Source organism: Phoca vitulina, unplaced genomic scaffold (assembly GCF_004348235.1).
Source record: "Phoca vitulina isolate PV1807 unplaced genomic scaffold, GSC_HSeal_1.0 scaffold27, whole genome shotgun sequence".
Lineage (NCBI taxonomy): Eukaryota > Metazoa > Chordata > Mammalia > Carnivora > Phocidae > Phoca > Phoca vitulina.
This window is the reverse complement of record NW_022589730.1, coordinates 24,945,957-24,964,885: the sequence shown is the minus strand read 5'-3', so window position 1 is coordinate 24,964,885 and position 18,929 is coordinate 24,945,957. Positions and strand designations below refer to the sequence as shown.

Sequence of the window (18,929 nt, the reverse complement as noted above, 5' to 3'; positions counted from 1 at the left end):
GAGCAGCATCTCCCCGACGCTGTGGCTGGCTGGGGGTGGGGGTGTTTTCCCCCTGTGCCTGCACGCAGCTGTTTTTGGCTTGACCACAGGACTCTATCATGCCAGAGTTCATGTGGTTATCCAGAGCGGGGAAGAATTTCCCAGCATGCCTTGAGAAACCTGAGCCACTGAATGGCTTTCAGGGCTTATTGATGTGGTCGGTGCAGGAAATAGCAGTACGTCAATAAATAGTTTTAGGCAGGAAACAGGGCTTAAATGGTAGCCTTAAAGTTTGGGGAAAGGCAGTAGGGGTTGCTGGGAGGGAACCTGCCAGTCAGATGAGAGCTCAGAGCCAAACACCCGACTTTGAAATGGCTGCCACCAACCTGAGGCCCCTTGCTGGTTCTGGATACAAGAGGCTGATGTTGAAGGCAGAGCTGAGACCCAGGGGATGGCTGGTTTCGGTTGGCAGAAAAGAGCTCCTTGTTCCAGAGGAAAAGCTAGCAGCCTACAACCTATGTGCCCAGAGGAGACACACAGCTGGGTTGTGGTGGCCTCTGAGCTGGCCATGTTCACAGCCCATTTCCTCACACTTCCAGTGAATGCTAGCCCGTAGATCACTCCGGGAGTTCCGCTGTCCTCATCAAAACAATCAAGGAAAAGAGTCACAACCTGCCAATTTCTTCCCAAGTATCTGTTTTTCTGATTATAAAACATGTTCGCAGAAAAATAGAGACATTCAGAAAATAATAAAAAGTAAAAAAATAAAGGTCATCCTTAAATCCATACAAAGTAGACTTTCACATCTACTGAGAAACAATGACTATCAATACTGTGGATGTTTCTCATCTTTTTCCTTTAAAAAAAAAAAATCGTGGGGTGATTTTTGGATGAGATTCTAATTCTAATCCAGTCATTCTAATCTTGGATGAGATGATAGAGGACACGCAATTTTGTTTTTGCTTTTCTTACTTAGTATCATAGAGCCATTTTCCCCAGCTGTTACAAATTTCTCATAAATGTATAATTTTTAATGGGTGCAAGGATTATCATTGACCTAATCATTCCCCTATTGTTGGATACTTAGGTTGTTGAATTTTTGTGTGTGTTAAGCTTATTTTTCCTGTTACATTTAACTATTGCCTTATGATAATTATCCCAAAGTGCAATTACTAGATGAAACAATAAGAACACTTTGAAGGCTTATTTTAAGATTTTTTTAGGAAAGTATAACCAATGTGCACTGTGCGTATATGAGAATATCTGTTTCACTGCATCCTCCGCAGTATTGACAATTACTGGTTTTTAATTTATTAATATAATAAGTAGAAAAAAATAGTGTTTTCATTCATTTGATTGCTACTGAGATTTAATTAATTTGTTTTCATTTATTTATCAGCAATTTATGTTTTGATATAAGAATTGTATTTTAATGGTCTTTCCCCATCTGTCCGTGAGGGATTTAGTACTTTTATTACAAATTTGATCAAGCTATTTATAGGTTAAGACTATTACCCTTTGTCACATTTATTGCAGACATTTTTCCCAGAATGTTAATTGCCTCCTAAGTGTGTTTGCAGTATTTTGATTCCTTTGTTGTGTTGATGTAGAAAGCCCCCCTCCATCCAGAAGTTTGATTCTCTATCAAATTCTTACGGTTTGTCTTCTTTTTTTCTTTAACATTTACCTCTTTATTCCATCTGGTATTCATTTTAGGGCTCAGTGTGAAGGGAGACTCTGAATTATTACCCCCCTCACCCCCCCATACTTAGACAGCTGTACCTGCTGGGTTGCTTGAGTGAATAATGCTCTCTTTGCCACTGATTTGTGGTCCTCCGGGGACCATGTGATAAATCCTTATGGATGCTGAACGTGTTTCTAGGCTACGTGATCTAGCTGTCCACTCTTATGTCAGTTCCACACCCTTTTCATTAGTAAAGCTTTAGGATAGGTGAAAAATAATATGACTCTTTACAATTTTGATTTTAGCTATTTCCCCCATTACTCTTTTTTTTTTTAGAGATGGGGGAAGGGGCAGTGGCAGAGGGAGAGAGAATCTTAAGCAGGCTCTACATTCAGCACAGAGCCCAATGTGGGACTCAATCTCACAACCCTGAGATCTTGACCTGAGCAGAAATCAAGAGTCCGAGACACTTGACGGACTGCTACCCAGGCACCCCTCTCCCACTGCCTTACTCTTTCAAATTACTTTTAGGATTATTTTTTCAAGCTTCCATTCCCCCTTTCCCTCCAAAAAGTTCCTGTTGGAATATGGAGTACAAACAGGGGTTACACCTGTGAATTATTTCAAGGAGAATCACCATCTTTCTAATGCTGTCTACCCATTAAGGAATATTGTGTGTTTCTTCATTTGTTGAAGACTTTGTCCGAAATCTCGTAGTTTGGTTTTGCAATTTTCTTCATAGAAATTTAGCACATTCCTAAATAATGTTAGGTAAGTATTTTTATTGCTTTAATAAATGAGCTTTGGTGCACTAAAATATCTCATTGGTTAATCCTATCATTTAAAAAGCTGTTGATTTTTGTATATTAATTTTGCATCTAAATACTCTTATTAATTAGTTAGTGGCTAAACTCTCATGTTAATTCTAATCTTTATTAGAGAGTTCTCTTGGGTTTTTCATTTGTATAATCATATCAAATCATTTTATCTCCTTCCTTCCAAGGATCATGGATGTTGCTATAATTTTTTAATCAGGCCTGTTGATGTCTAATATATTATGTTTATAGATTTCCTAATACTAAATCATCCTTGCCTTTCTGGGATAAAATCTACTTGGTTATAATGGATCCATTTGCTAGCATTTCATTTAGGACTTTCACATCTACTCGCATTAGAGAAATAAGCCCATAGGCTTCCTTATTTGTAATTTCCTATCAGGGAAAAGTTTATCTTTTTTCTGTTCTAGATCGGTCTACATAGCAGAGCAGCTATATAATTTTTTGAAAATTTGAATCAACTTACCTATAAAAATCATAAATTTAGAGACCTCCTAATTCAGAACTTTTCATTTATTTTATGATTTTTAGTCTTTTCTGGCCTTTTATTGATTTTTTTAGGAAAGTTTGATATTTATTTTTTTAAAACATCTCCTATTTTATCATTTTTTTCCCAAAATCATCAGCATAGAGTTCTAAATAGCTTTTATTGCATTTTTATGTACTATATATCTTTTTTAAATATTTTGATTATATTTCTAATTTTATTTCTGTTACTTCTTTCTTGATTTTACAAAATTTCCTTTCTCTGTTTTCTAATTAATTAGTTTCTAGCTTTATCTGTATTATGTCCTTTCATATATTTCCTTAGTTACTGGTGGCTTTCTAATTTTTTGAGTCAAATGTATAGATTAACAGTAGTCAGTAGAAGTATGGGATCCAAATATGTATTTTTTTTAAGATTGATTGATTTATTTGAGAGAGAGAGAGGAGCATGAGCTGGGGGCGGGGGAGGAGCAGAGGGAGAGGGAGAGAATCTCAAGCAGACTCCCCAGTGAGCTTGGAGCCCAGCACAGGGCTCAATCCCAGTACACTGAGATCCTGACCTGAGCCAAAACCAAGAGTCAGAGGCTTAACAAACTGAGCCACCCAGGCGCCCCTGCATATGTAATTTCAAATTTAGTAACTTATATCATTTCACCCAGTATATCCAAAATTTCAGCATGTAATCGATATTTTTAAAATAGGAGACATTTTACATTCTTTCGTACTAAGCTTTCAAAAACTCCTGTCTCTTTTACACTTACAGAACATCTCAGTTTGTATAAGCACATTTCAAGCACTCAGCAGTCACATGTTGCTAGTGGCTACCAAGTTGGACAGCATACGTTTAGATGATGTATTGGCTTCCTCTTTCTAATAGCCAAAATAGTTAAGACTATAAATTTACCTTTCATTATAGCTTTGACCACATCCCACAAGTTTTTGTAACTCTTTTTTTTTTTTAAGATTTTATTTATTTATTTGACAGAGACACAGCGAGAGAGGGAACACAAGCAGGGGGAGTGGGAGAAGGAGAAGGAGAAGCAGACTTCCCGCCGAGCAGGGAGCCCGATGTGGGGCTTGATCCCAGGACCCGGAGATCATGACCTGGGCCGAAGGCAGACGCTTAACGACTGAGCCACCCAGGCGCCCCTGTAACTCTTTATTTCCTAATCTATTAACATGTATTTGATTATGTCTTTATTCCATCTTTCTTTGGGAGACTTTGTTTTTCCTTTTAGAGGGGAGGGGGCAGAGGGAGAGAGAGAATCTTAAGCAGGCCCCACACCCAGCACAGAGGCCAGCACAGGGCTCGATCCCATGACCATGAGATCATGACCTGAGCTGAAATCAACAGTCGGACGCTTAACCAACTGAGCCACCCAGGTGCCCCCTTTGGGAGACTACTTTTAAACATCTACGTAATTGGCTGTTTTTTAATTGTTCTTAATTTCTTGGCCCAAGTACGTAACCTGTAGAATTTCTGTGCTTTGAAATTTAGAGTGAATCACAGCTTACATGAGGCTGGTTTCAATTTAGTCTTATTAATTACATTATTTAAATCAGCTAAGTGGTTACATTTTGTTAATCAGCCATGGAATGCTAGCAGTTTCATTTCCAGATGCTATTCTTCCTATTTTTTTTCTTATGTTTCAATAGCTTTTGTTTTATGTATTTCGAGTCTATGCTATGCAGTGTATAATCTTTTTTGTTATCTATTATGAATGTAATTTTATTTATATGTAACCTTTTTTAGTTTATTTAATGATCGTCATCTTGAAAACTACTTTGATCTTACTAGCGCTTTAATTTTATTTTGATTTGCCCACAATTGTTTTTACCCATCCATTTATTTTATATATCCTGTTTTCAGTTCTGCTAATGGTTACTAGTGTTTACTTTTAATACTTTTAAAGGCATACTTTAACTTCTATTTCTATGATTACCATACTTAAGAAAGAAGCAATAACTGCTGAATCCTTAAGGTCTAAATTATGAAATGTGTATGCTTTACCATCTTCTGTTCCTCTTCCACCAGTATGTATCAGTCTTCAGTAAGTTAATCTTAGAGTATTAAATCACTACTGCTATGAAATTCTTATTCAAATTACATTTAAAGATTAAATAACTTCTCTTTCAAGGGCTATTTTCAGCTTTTGATTCTGACTCACAACCAAAGTTATAATTACTTATTTTGTTAACTCCGTAAGTCTACCTGGTTTCAGTTTTCACTTCTGGTCCTTCTATACCATGATTTCCTCAAACTGAGTCTAAATTTTATTGGCTGGGCATGCATTTAAGAGAGTTTTTAAATGTTTAAATTATTTTTAATTGTGGCAAAAGAAAATGCCACCTAAGTAAAATTTACCATTTCAACTGGTTATATGTGTGTAGTTCAGTCAAGTTAAGTGTAGTCACGTTGTTATACACCCAATCCCCAAAACTTTTTCCTCTTACGAAACTGAGACTCTAACCCGTTAAACAATCCTCCAGTCCCCTCTCTCCCCAACCACCAGCAACCATCATTCTACTTTCCAGTTCTGTGATTTTGACTTCTCTAGATACTTGTATAGGTGGAATCATACAGTATGTGTCATTTTGTGACTAGCGTGTTTCAATTAGCATAATGTCCTCATGGTTCACCTGTGTTGTAGCATATGTCAGAATTTCCTTCCTTTTTAAGACTGAATAATATTCCGTGGTATACACTTGTCACATTTTGTTCATCCGTTCATCCGTTGATGGACATTTAGGTTGCTACCACCTCTGGGCTGTTATGAACAGTGTTGCTATAAACATGGGTGTACAAATATCTCCTCAACACCCTGCTTTTAGTTCTTTCGAGTATATACCCAGAAGTGGAATTGTTGGATCATAGGGTATTTCCATTTTTAATTTTTTGAAGAATCGCCATACTGTTTTCCATGGCGGCTGCACCAGTTTGACTTTTTTTTAAGATAAGCACGTAGATAGGACTTTTAAAAACCTTTGCTTATTATGTAAGATGCGTTTCTCCTGCTTTCACTCACAGCTGTGTGTGTTCTTTCCCCCCTCAAGCAAGGGAAGATGTTGTCTCAATGTCTGAATTTTAACATCAAATACAGAAATATAAGGCCAACCATATTTTTGTTCCTTTGTAAGAAACCTAGGGGTTCCCCTCCCCGCCACCTTCAAAGCTGTTTTTAGAATTTTTCTTTTTCTTGAAATTAAAAAAGAGTGTTCTCCTGCTAAGTATCCATGGTGGGGCTCTGGGACGCTGGGAGCCCTTTCTGCCTGAAGAGTCCATTCTTCTTTGGCTTTTGGTTTTCAACTCAAAGTGTTTCCCTCTGGTGTCTTTATTCCATGTATTCTGGGATCCTTTTTGAAAGCCTCTATAATTCACAGGTCAGACGCCCGTCCACTCAGTCTTCACCGCTTTCTTTTCTTTTTCATCTATTTATCCTTGTCTTCAACTTTCTAGCTGTCTTATGTGCGACTTTTTCTGCAGCGCACATTCTGTCCTTCACTGCCTTCAGCTCACGCTCTCGTGTTGCTGGGGTACCTCTCGTTCCCATCCGTTCTTCCCGAAGGCCAGCTCCCATCCTACACTTCATCTCAGTGTTATTCTTATGGAACTAAAAGCCCACACGTTTTACACTGGAATCTTGAATTTTATTTATTCTTGGTATATTGTTACCATTTTCAAAGCTATGCATTTCCATTAGGTCTTCGGGGTAGCAGCCCCCTACTCTGCTGTGCAGGATTTTCCCGTAGGCGGCATACTGCTTTTCTCTTCCCTTACCCTTGAATGACGAAGGCTCAGTTTGGTTTGGGGGTTAGCTATATGGATCGTCCTTGGAATTCTCAACGTCTGCTGCGGCAACAGTAGAGTCCCCCTCTCCGTGGGTGGCTTCGTGTGCACATCCCAAGTTTGATTTCCAACATTTAGCAGGTGTTCAGTTTTCTAGTGCATGTTGCTAGCCCCAAACAGAATCCTCTCTCAATGCCACTGATTATCAAGAGGAAATGGAGTCAAGCTGTAGTTCTTTGATCAGATTTGATCATTTTTTTAAAACTCCAGTTTCTGGTGTGCACTGCCCCAAGACTTTCCCTGCCCGAGAGGGCTTTGCCTGAGAGCACCACACCTCTGAGGACACAGGGTACCTTTGGCCCCTGAATCTGCAGGGACCAGGACAAGAGCAGTGCTGCTAGGAGCTGCCTGGGTGCACAGGACAGGGTTTATAAGTAATCCCAGACTGCCTACCAGCCAGGGGCAGACGGGGAGAGGCTGAAGGTCAGGCTACCTACCCATCTACCCCTAACCTTTGATCTTCTGGGTAGGAGGCCAAGCTGCTCTGGGCAACTAGAGCTTCTTGGTGACAGCACTTGAGTTAGTGGTGTTACCTCCCGAGTCTGGTGAGGAGGCTATTGGTGAACTGTTATCTTCCTTCTCGGTGGTGTTGTGGGGCTTTCTTCTTCTTCGTCTGCCTGCTCGGGTATTTCTCTGTGAGATGGGAAAAGGACAAATTGGGCCCTGATGGACGGGCCCCATTTTAACTCCCAAGTCGGCACCTTATAAAAGCCTGGAGCTGTGGTTCTCGGCCATGGCCGCACACTGGAATCACCTGAGGGCTTTCACAGATGACCAGTGTCCAGGCCCCACTGTGGCCAGCTACACAAGCCTCTGTGTGGCAGAGTCCAAGCACCTGTAGCTTCGAAGCTCCTCCGGGTGCAACCAGGACCAAGAACATTTAGCCCAGATTTGAGAACAATGGTAGGGCTTGGGTTCTCATTCAGATTCTAGTCCTACGTGACCTTGGTCAAGTCTTTTAACTGCTTTGTGCCTCAGTTTCTCCCATTCTAAAATGAGAATGCTAATGCCTGCCTCTGTTCTGACCACATAAGGATACAGTGGGGTAAACACAGGCTAATGAGGGTGGAACTACCTAAAGATATATGACTTCAAGGCCAGCAGTCCAGGGCCCTTTGTAGGCCTTAGGGTGGGGGGCAAAGTCATTCATTCATTCACAGGTACCTAGAACAACACAGGGCAGCCCCTGTGGGCTCCCTGCTCCAGGCTCTATACTAGGAAGGAGACCCCGCTCCTTTTGGGGTCCCTGGCTAAACCCAGGGGACTCTTCCAGGGACACTGCCCTGTCTCAGACTCCAGGGCGGGAGAGCTCCATGAACTGGCAAACCACAGTTGTACACAGGTAGACATTTCAGTGCGAAGCGAGTGGGGACGCAGGAGACCCAAGGGTCGGCATGGGGCCCATGAGATCTATGAGCTTGAATGGACTTCCGGGGGCAGTATGAACAAATGGCTTAGTGGAAAATTCAGACACAAAGTGAGTAAGAGCTTGGGCTCTGAGGTACTACCTTTCCAGTTTCAAAACACCATGAGAAAAGAAGTGGGGAGAAAGCTTGGTGACCAGAGTAGGCAGATCCAGGTTCAAATCCCAGCTCTGCCATTACCACGTAGCCATGGCCAAGTTGGGTAACTTCCTAACCTCAGATTCATCATCTCTAAAATGGGGCAATAATAGGACCGGCCTAGTGGGATCATTGTGATGATTACATGAGACATTACAGTTCAGGTCCTTGGCTCGGCGTCTGGTGCACAGGCAGTGGACTGCTACACACTTTAAACTGGAGAAATTCTGAAACATATAAGCCATGACCCAGGCTCATCAGAAGCAGGAACTGGAGGGACATCTCTTGGAGATCTTCTCATCCAGCCGCAAATTGGCCAGCCGAGGAGGCTGAGGTCCCATCTGCCCTTTTAGGTTTCTAGATAGCACTTCCGTCATACACAAGGGACAGACATTAGCCAAGTCTTCCGTGAGGACCTTCCTTCTCTGGAGATTCTGAGATTTGGGCATCCAGGAGAATGCTCAGCCAAAAATCCGCGATGGGGAGGGGTACTGGATGGTGGGGACGGCATACGGCACGTGCTACAGCCTCTTCCCTCCCGTGTCCTATTCCTCTTGGTGGCACAGTCCCCCACATCCAGAATCTTGGTATCATATTTGAGTCTTCCTTTTCCATCAACCCTGAAATCCATCACTTGGCAACTCTTTATCTTGACAGGGTCTTTTATACCAATCCTGTATCGGGCAGATAGTACTGCTCAGCAGACAACCACAGAAATCCTCGCGGCACACAGTGTTGTGTTGTAGTTAGATTATATGTGTGCAGGTTGGCTGGGGGCCACCTGATCTAGTCTAGACTTGGGTGGAGCCCTGCTTCACATTCTCTCGTCTTCCCTTTGGGACCATCAGACCACAATGACAATGGGAGAAGCATGGGAGAGTAAGCATAACTATGCAAGGCCTCTTAAGGCCTCGGATCAGAATTGGCACCCTGTCACTTCTGCCTTATTCTGTTGGCCAAAGCAAGTCATATGGCCAAACCTGAAGACAAGAGGTAGGGGAAATATATTCTGAATATAATCTAACCTACCACAGATTCTTATCTCTCGAATGCCAGAGAGTGTAGTTTCATTCAGCCTGCACTTTGGCGGCGGCCTCCTGCTTGGTCTCCGCATCCATGCCATAGTACCCTTGTAAGGAGCAGAGATATGACCATGGCCTTTCATGACCCACCCAAAACCTTCTCTGCCAACCATCACACAGAATGAAGCTCCTTGGCTGGGTGCAATTATCCATACTCTAGCCCCACCCTCTTTCTCAGCCCTGCCTCCTGTTTTTTTCTTCTCTATGCCACCCGTGCAGGACCGGACTGCGTTCTACCTCCCTATTTCCCAAACATCCATATTACCCTCCCCACATCATTATTCTCTCCGCCTGAAATGCCCCACATTCCTGAGTCAGAATCCTAGCTCTTTCGTGGCCTTGATTTCCCATTCAAAGTGACAACTTCTGCCTCTGAGCTCCCAAAATCCTTTCACCTGGAACCCCACAGTGGCTTTGATACCTTCTCTCTTGTGTCACGGTTACAAGTGAACATGTCATTTCCTAGTCCTTAATACAGCACCTGGCACACAATGGGGCAATACTGTTTTTAGGGAGGATGAATGAATGTGTCTAAACCCCTTGCAGGCAGGGGCCGTAGCCATCTCCAGCCCAGTGCTGGAGCCACAATGGGCCTCAGTCACTAATTGCTGACGTGCAGGACAATTCTCTGGTTACCCTCCCTCACGTGGAGGGCATGCTTTGGGGATTAGCAAAGGGAGGTGGTTTAGGCACACGGAGTTGAATGGGGGAGGTGAAAACTCTAGGAAAGGTGTCATCTGCCCTTCATCTCACTCCCCCACCTCAGCATTGGGGTCAGTGAGGCAAGGCTGAGGGGCCCCCAATCTGGGAACTGAAGAAGAGGTGCTGTGGCCAAAAGTCAAGGTGGCCCTGCTACCCACACGTGAGTCCCCCGCATTCACACTCCAGCCAGGGGTCACCCATCCCTCCTTAGTGAAAGCATGGGGTTTACCAGTTGTCTAGAGCCGGCCCTTAGCCAGCAGGCACCACAGCCAGGCAGACTGACCCCGGCGAGGCTGACTCGGTCTCTCGTGCCTCCACAGAAGGACTTCACCGTGCGGGAAGAGCTTCAGCAGCAGGATGTGGAACGCTGGCTTGGCTTCATCACCTTCCTGTGTGAGGTGTTCGGGACCATGCGCAGCAGCACGGGAGAGCCCTTCCGCGTGCTCGTCTGCCCCATCTACACCTGCCTCAGGGAGGTAAGAGACCCACATGGCCGGGCCCGCTGCCCTGCCAGGGAAGGCCACCCCGGAATGTCTGTGAGCAAAACTCAAACACGCCAGGAAAGGGCTTGTACCACCTAGAATGATCGATCCTTTGGTAAACAGAAACGTCACTCTCCGTGCTTCTATTTACCAAAGCAGGGTTTTAATTTATTGGGTTTATATAGAGGGAAAAGGCCCTCCAAAGGAAATTATTATTAACTCAGACTTCAGTAATTCATAATCTAGAACACTGCCTGCAGAGAGGAGGCCTCCAGTAAATATTAATTGAATGAATGGATCTTTGGTCTAGATTGGTTTACCATTGAATTATGTATTTAAAAAAAATACTTGCTTCTAAATTTCATCTGAAGAAGAAATAAATGAGAATAACTGAGAACTTTTGAGAAGCAAGAGGTCAGTGACGTACTTGCCCTACCAGGTATATATAGCCCACTTTAGAGGGTCATCCTGGCTACTCTTGGGGGCCAGAAGCTGGGAGTTCATTATGGGGTGAGGGAGAGGTTGGTGGCTCAGAACACAGCCATGATTTGCATTCCAGTTATATTTTTGAGATGGAACCAACAGGACCCGCTGACATGAGATATCGGAGAATGGAGGAAGTGATGTGGGCTCCTGGTTCACAAGCCTGGTGACACCATTTTCTGGGATAGGGAGGGCTTGAAGAGAAACAGAAGGGGATGAAAACTAGGATGTGGTTTTTTTCTGTTTGGGTGACCCGGTGGTCATCCCCAGAGAGCTGTCCCACTGTTGCTCAGGTAGAAGCGTCTGAAAACTGGGAAGAAGTGTCAGCCCTGGGGACTTGGAATTGAGCATTTTGTGAAGTGTCCGTGTATACTTGGTGCTCAAGGCTGGGGACCAGATGGGATCACCCAGACAGAGGGTGTAGATGGAAGAATGGCCAGGAGGCGGGGAGGTGGTGGAGGTGAGGACATGAGTGTGGACAAGTCTTTGGAGAAGTGTTTCTGTGAAAGGCAACAGGAAAGAGGAACTTGTCAACTACAGGGGGGGTGTGCAGTCAGGGGACATTTTTGTGTTTTGCAAAGGAAGAAGATAATAGAGCAACCTAAGAGAAAGGAGAGGGTATTTGTAGATGGTTTTGAAGCATCCGTTTATGGGAAACAAGGTGCTCATTCCCGACTGTGTGGATGCTCACTAAAGCAGAGCATGCAGACCTCTCTCAGACACCTTGTAAACCCGTCAGCCTCTCCCACTCCACAGAGCCCAACGTCCTTCCTAACAAATGCACTTGAATTCAGAATTGTTTCTCAGAATCGGCAAATGGCCTCCTCCCACGGTATGTCGCTCTCAAAGGGTCATAAGCTCAGAACACAGGACCACAAGGGGCCATAGCTTTGCTTTTTGCATCCCTCGGGGGTGATGTGAAGGCAGCCCTTTTGGACAGTGGCCTCTCGGGGTCCTCCCATCCCTGCCTGAGTTGCCCTGTGCCCCTGACAACCCAGCTCAAGGCAGGGAGCAGCACCGTTCGAGGGCAGTGACCTGGATTGCCCCAACACGTTCCGTCTGCATGATCTGGGCACCTCCTGGTGTTGCCGTCACCTGCTTCCCCGAGCAGGGGGCGAGGCTGCAGCTGAGCGCCGGCCCTGGCTGCCAGGACCTTCTAATACCGCCTGAGGTAGCGCGAACTTTCAGGTGTGAGATCCGGAAGGTGCCAGGAGGTCTGCACAAAAAACAAGGAGCGTCCCCTGATGCACACTTGCTTGATGCGTTCAACTTTTCAGGACGATGTCACGAACACAAGTGGCTGCCGTGCTCACGGTAAACTTGAAGAACAAACAGTTCATCTACAGCTTTCACCGTAAAAGGGGAAATCAGAGCCCCACGTTGCGAGCGCTCTGCCGGAGGCCCGCAGTGAGCTGGTTCCAGAGCACCAGCCCTGGGCTCCAATCCTGCCTCTGCCAGGCTCGAGCTGTGCCATCCAGGGGAGAGTTCACCTGCCCTGAGCCTTGGTTCCTCCTCTGTAGAGGGAGACCATGCTGCTTGCTCTGAAGGGGTTCAGGGAGAAAGACACGGTGTGGAGAGGGTGCTAAGCGCACCAGGACAACTAGGTCAGAATGTAGAAGGAAATGCCCCGGGGACTTGTTCTAGGGCATGGTGGCTCTCAGAGAGCTGGGTTTCCTCCAGTCTGACTTAGGGCTGGGCACATGCCCAATCTTAAAGGGGCACAGAGGCTGAGTGCCCTGCCCGGGGACACATAGCCCCTCACTGCCGGCCTGGAGCTTCTCCACTACCCATCTAGAGCTCTTTCCAAAGAGAACTTAGCTTCCCTAAAACAGGGCCTTAAGAAGAGGTGGGGACATAAACGTGTGTCCTACGGATTGTATCAGTCCCTACGGAGAGCCTTTGCCTTTCCCAGCTCTCTGGAGACAGACGCGTGAATTCTCAGAGCCTGTTGCGCCTCCCCTACCTTATCTGTCACACACACACACTTGTACCCAGGTCTGACCGACATTCCCAAAGCAGGTTGGGCCAGCTCCAAGAAGTTTCCAGAAGCCAAAGCCACTGCTGCTGCCTCTTTCCATGCTGGAAAGGTTTAGACTTTTCCCCTGGGGCCATGCAGATGGCTGACCCAGATGCCCACCCTACCACCCTACCCCGGGCCCTCCCAACTCCTAGAACAGTCCCAGGCCTGCATTTTCAGCTGCCCACTAGATACATCCAGGTCATGCCTCAAGCCTCTCCAGGATCATGTGGCCAGAGCTACACCCCAAGGCCTTCCTGCTCAGGCCAGATCCTGGTGTGGGCCCAGACCCACCCTTCCGGCCCCCCCACAGCCAGGAAGCAGCCCCAGAACCCACCTGATTGCCTTTTCTTACAACTGTGGGTCACTCACTCTATCCTCTGCTTCTGCACGCCCTCCCTGGCTTCCTCTGCTCCCCTTTCCTCTAGGCCCTGAATCAAACACAGACCCATGGGCCATCTTGGTGTGAAAATCTCATTTAGAACAAACCTAAGAGGAAGATACAAAATCCTCACAGCCCCATTGCAATCTCGGGCTTCTCAGCTCACGGAGGCCACCTTCACTGGACCTGGGGCTCACTGGCCTCCACTCCCCTTTAAGATTGAGCACATGCTTGGCCCCAAAGCCCCTTCAGACTGGAGGCCACCTGGGGCTCTGAGAGCTGGCCTGCCCCAGGGGGAGTCCCCTGGGCATTTCCTTGCACACTCTGACCCAGTTGAATTAACCGTTCTCTCTGGTTCTCTTGGTTACTCAAGCTTCAGACCTTGGACTCCATCCTTGGAGTCTCTCTCTTCCTGGCCGTCACACCTCTTCCCAGGCCCAGCCCAAGCCACTTCTGGGAAGCTCCCCACCCCCACCCCCAGCGGACCACATGGACAGCTCCCAAGAGTGAGACACGGCACTCCACCCTGACAACTCCAGCCTTTCCACGGAGTCTTAGTATTGGAGCATTTGGTAACTTAGCCTCTATTTAGTAATTTAGTATTTTATAATGATAACGGCACACTGGAAGGCATTGCCCAAAGCACATTATGCATTCTTTTCTCTTTTAACTCGGACAACACTCTGAAGATGATCATCCCTGGCTGCCAGAGAACAGAGAGGTCGGACAGTTTGCTCAGGGCCACACAGCAGAGTGCATATCGGAATCCAGATCTGACTGCTGGAGTCCCTGCTCCTGGCCGCTCTGCTCACGCCTCGCGAAGCACCTTTCTATTTCTTCAGTCCGTGCTATGCAGCCAAAGCCAAATAGGTCATCAGAGAATTGATTCCACTTTTGCCATAAATAACATGTGCCAATCAGACCTTTCTTTGAGGGATGGAGAAGAATTTCCGGTGAGCCTTTTTACTGTTTAAGCACCACTGGCTCTTCCAAGAGGGTTTTCAAAGTGACTGAACTGTATTATCAGCACCTGCAAGGTGCAGGAGTCTCCTTGCCCTCCTGTTTACTGCTCGTATTTGCTTCGTGAGCTCTTTTTAATTTTTTTTTAAAGATTTTATTTTTTTAAGTAATCGCTACACCCAACGTGGGGCTCGAACATACAGCTCCGAGATCAAGAGTCATACGCTCTACCCACTGAGCCAAGCAGACACCCCTCTTTTTTTTATTTTTTTAGTGTTTATAAAATTTTATTGTCATAAGAACACTTAATATGAGATCTACCCTCTTAACAGCTTTTTAAGTGTACAGTACAGCATTGTTACGTCTAGGTATAATGTCATTATAGTGAATCCCTAGAATTTATTCACCCGGCATAACTGAAATTTTATGCCCAGTTTTTAGCAACTGACATTCCCCCCCCCGCCCCCGCCCCCAGCCTCTGGCAGCCACCTTTGTTCTTTGCTTCTACAAGTTTGACTCTTTGAAATACCTCATGTAAGTGGAAATAGGCAGTATTTGTCCTTCTGTGACTGGCTTATTGCACTTGGCATAATATTTTCCAGGTGCCTCCGTGTGTCCCACATGGCAGAATTCTCCTCTTTTATCAAGTGGAATAGTACCATTGACCTCTGAACAACATGGGTCTGAACCGTGGGGGTCACTTAGATGCGGAGTTTTTACGATACATTACAGTACTGTAAATATATTTTCTCCAGCTTATGGTTTTCTTAGTAATATTTCCTCTAGCTTACTTTGTTGTAAGTGTAGAGTATATAATACATATATACAAAATGTGCATTAATTGACTGTTGATGTCATTGGGAAGGCTTCTGGATGGCAAGAGGCTATTAGTGACGTTTTGGGGGAGTCAAAAATTCCATGTGGATTTTCGACTGCAGGGGGCTTGGCGCTGCTAACCCCGGCGTTGTTCAAGGGTTAGCTATATTCCACTATGGATATACCACGTTTTTTAATCTGTGCATCTGTTCATGGACATGCAGGTCATTCTCGCATCTTGGCTACTGTGCCTAGAGCTGCAGTAAACATGGGAGTGCGGGAGTGGTCATATGTCTTCGAGATCTTGATTTCAGTTCTTTTAGATAAATACTCAGAAGTGGGATTGCTGGATAATATGGTTCTATTTTTAACTTTTTGAGGAAGCTCCCTACTGTCTTTCAGAGCAACTATTTCTCCCCCTCCTTGCCAACACTTGTCTTTTTCTTTTTTTTTTTTGAAATAATAATGGTCATCCTAACAGATGTGAAGTGGTTTTGATTTGCATTTCCCTGATGATCAGTGACAATGAGCACCTTTTCAAATACCTGTAGGCCATGTGTACGTCTTCTTTGGAAAAATGTCTATTCAAGTCCTTAGCTCATTTTTTCAATCCAGTTATTAATTTTCTGCTTATTGGGTTGTAGGAGTTCCTTATATATTTTGAAAATTAACCCATTATCAGATATATGGTTTGCAAATATTTTCTCCCATTCTGTGAGTTGCCTTTCACTCTGGTTTTTTTGTTTTGTTTTGGTTTTTTGTGGGGTTTTGTTTGGTTTTTTGTTTTGTTTTGTTTTGTTTTTGCTGTGCAGAAACTTCTTCATTTGATGTAGTAGTCCCAGTTGTCTGTTCTGCTTTTGGGCTTTTGGTATCTTATCCATGAAATCACTGCCAAGACCCATGTCATGAAGCGTTTTCTTTGAGAAGTTAGTTTTAGGTCTTAAGTTTTAATCCATTTTAAGTTGATTTCTCTGTGTATGGTGTAACATAAGAGTCCAGTTTCATTTTTCGGCCTGTGGATGTCCCGTTTTCCCGGCACCATTTGTTGAAGAGACTGTCCTTTCCCCATTGTGTGTTCTTGGCACTTTGTCGAAGATTGGTTGATCATATATGCACGGATTTATTTCTGGGCTCTCAGTTCTGTCCCATTGGGTCTATATGTATGTTTTAATTACTGTAGCCTTGGAATATATTTTGAAATGAGGATGTGTGGTGCTTCCTGATTTGTTCTTTTTCAAATTGTTTCAGGATTGTTTTGGCTATATGAATCTTTTGTGGTTCTCTATGAATTTTAGAATTGTCTGTTCTATTTCTTTAAAAAATGCCATTGTAATTTTGACTAGGATTGCATTGAATGTGTAGGTCACTTTGGGGAGTATGGACATTTTAACAGTATCAAGTCTTCCAATCCAAGACCAGGAACAAGACAAGGGTGTCCACTCTTATCACTCCCTCTTAACATAGTATTAGAAGTCCTAGCCACAGCAATTAGACAAGAAAAAAGAAATAAAGGACATCCAAATTGAAAAGGAAGAAGCAAAATTGTCTGTTTGTAGATAGTGTGATCTTGTATATAGAAAACCCTAAGGACTCCACAAAAAAAACAAAACAAAACAAAACATTAGAACCAATAAGTGAACTCAGTAAAGTTGCTGGATACAAAATCAACATACGACAATCAACCGCATTTCTCCGCAGTGATAACTAACTACGTGAAAAGGAAATTAGGAAAATAAGTCACTTTACAGTAGCATAAGAAAGAGTAAAATACTTAAGAATAAACTTAACTAAGGAAGTAAAAGACTTGTACCCTGAAAACTGCAAAATGTTAATGAAAGAAATCAAAGAAGACACAAAGAAACAGTAAAGCATCCCTTCAGCTGTCTTCCAGTAGCATTGTAAGGACTCCTTCATCCTGCCCAGGCCCCCAGCCAAACTGTGACTGCAAGGGCCCCCCACCCAGGAAGGTGTAATTAGTATTTGTGGCCCAAGCTAAGGGTGCTGTCATCTCCCATCTCAGCTGGAACCCACTTGTCAACCACTTAATTGGTTGGGGTTGGGGCTGGTGGGGGGGGGGGTCCTCTCCTCACACCCTTTTCCTGACCCTGCAACACTCTTGGCCCCCTCTGCCCCTCTGTCACCTCTGTGACCCACTCGTGATCTTGCCAGACTGTTCCAAGATACCAAAGAACGCTTTTCTCTGGGTGCCTTTCTTCAAGAGCTTCATCAAAAATTCCTCTGGCAGGGAATGCTAGAGTGGCTTTTAACCCCTTACACCTGTTTCCTTTGAGCAGACGTTCCCTGTGCACTAGTGGCCTGTTTCTACCCGCTCCCTCTCATCCTTTCTGTCTCTAGTCCAATCCCCCCAGCCCATCTCTACCCGTGATTCCCAGTCTCCTGCACTCTTCCGAGTCTAGCAGCCAAAGCCAGGGGTCAGGAGTGGAGGAAAGGAGGAAGGGAGGGGGGTGCCCTGTGCCAGGAATCTCTCATCCCTCTGCACCTCCCTCTGACCCCCTCCCTATGGTTGGCTCCCTTGCTCCCCTTCCCTCCAGGCCCCAGAAACCCCATCCACCCCCTCCCTGCCTTTTCCAAAGGAAGGGCAGGGAGGGGGCAGGTGCCTGTGAGGGTGTCTCCGATGGGCACACCCCCCCCCAAGGATGCAACTGGTTGGGCTCCTGGAAGAGGCCGGCAGGCACAGGCTGGGGAGGAGGACACAGAGGGCAGCAAGTCAGGCTTCTCAGGAAATGAAATTGCTCCGTGCAACAATGAGAGAGCCACTTTTTTAACTTTTTGCGTGAGCGTGCATTCAATTGCTCACATTGTTTTGGCTCCAGGGGAAATCTGACCTCGGAAAAGGCTGAGATGAAGTGGGTGTGGGTGGAGATCCTCTGCTATTTCACAGGGCTAGGAAAGTCAAGCAGAACATTCTTCAGAGGTACCTTTCCAGCAGGACTATTCCTCCCTTCCTGAGAGCAGGAGATGGGGCCGCATTCAGCTACCCAGCTGGGGCCAGGGCATGGCCCACTGTGCCCAGAAGAAGCCAAGGTCAGCTGCTCCCAGGATATTGATGGACCCTAATGGGGAGCGGAGAGATTTGAAATTATTCTCCATGCAACCCAGGACTCTTGACCCTGTGCCTTGGGAAGCTTTTTTAAAAAAGTACAAATTCTCAGACCGTCCCCCCAACCCCATTTCAACCAATTAAATCAAACTTTCTGGTGATGGGGTTTGAGAGGGAGAAAAAAAAATTCATCTCGGGTGCCTGGGTGGCTCAGTTGGTTAAGCGACTGCCTTCGGCTCAGGTCATGATCCTGGAGTCCCTGGATCGAGTCCCGCATCAGGCTCCCTGCTCGGCAGGGAGTCTGCTTCTCCCTCTGACCCTCCCCCCTCTCATGTGCTCTCTCTCATTCTCTCTCTCTCAAATAAATAAATAAAATCTTTAAAAAAAAAAAAAAAGAAAAAAGAAAAAAAATTTCATCTCTCCATATGACTCCAGTGTGCAGCCACGGTTAAGAAACGCAAGTAGCTGCATCTTAGGTGCATTTAGTGAGCAGGCATTGATGGCCAGAGAGCACCGTGGGAAGAGCACAATCGGAAGAACCTCTCTGGCC

The 18,929-nt window shown here is 45.1% G+C and overlaps 1 protein-coding gene across 11 annotated transcripts in view; it reads left to right on the top strand.

The window, feature by feature from the left end:
* Nucleotides 1-18,929, top strand: part of CTIF (cap binding complex dependent translation initiation factor) — a 281,307-nt gene that overhangs the window by 234,016 nt on the left and 28,362 nt on the right. For all 11 annotated transcript variants that reach the window (XM_032422779.1, XM_032422782.1, XM_032422781.1 and 8 more), the window contains one exon: nt 10,499-10,654. In XM_032422779.1, the coding sequence (XP_032278670.1) occupies nt 10,499-10,654 (156 nt within the window). The remainder of the gene's footprint in view (nt 1-10,498; nt 10,655-18,929) is intronic.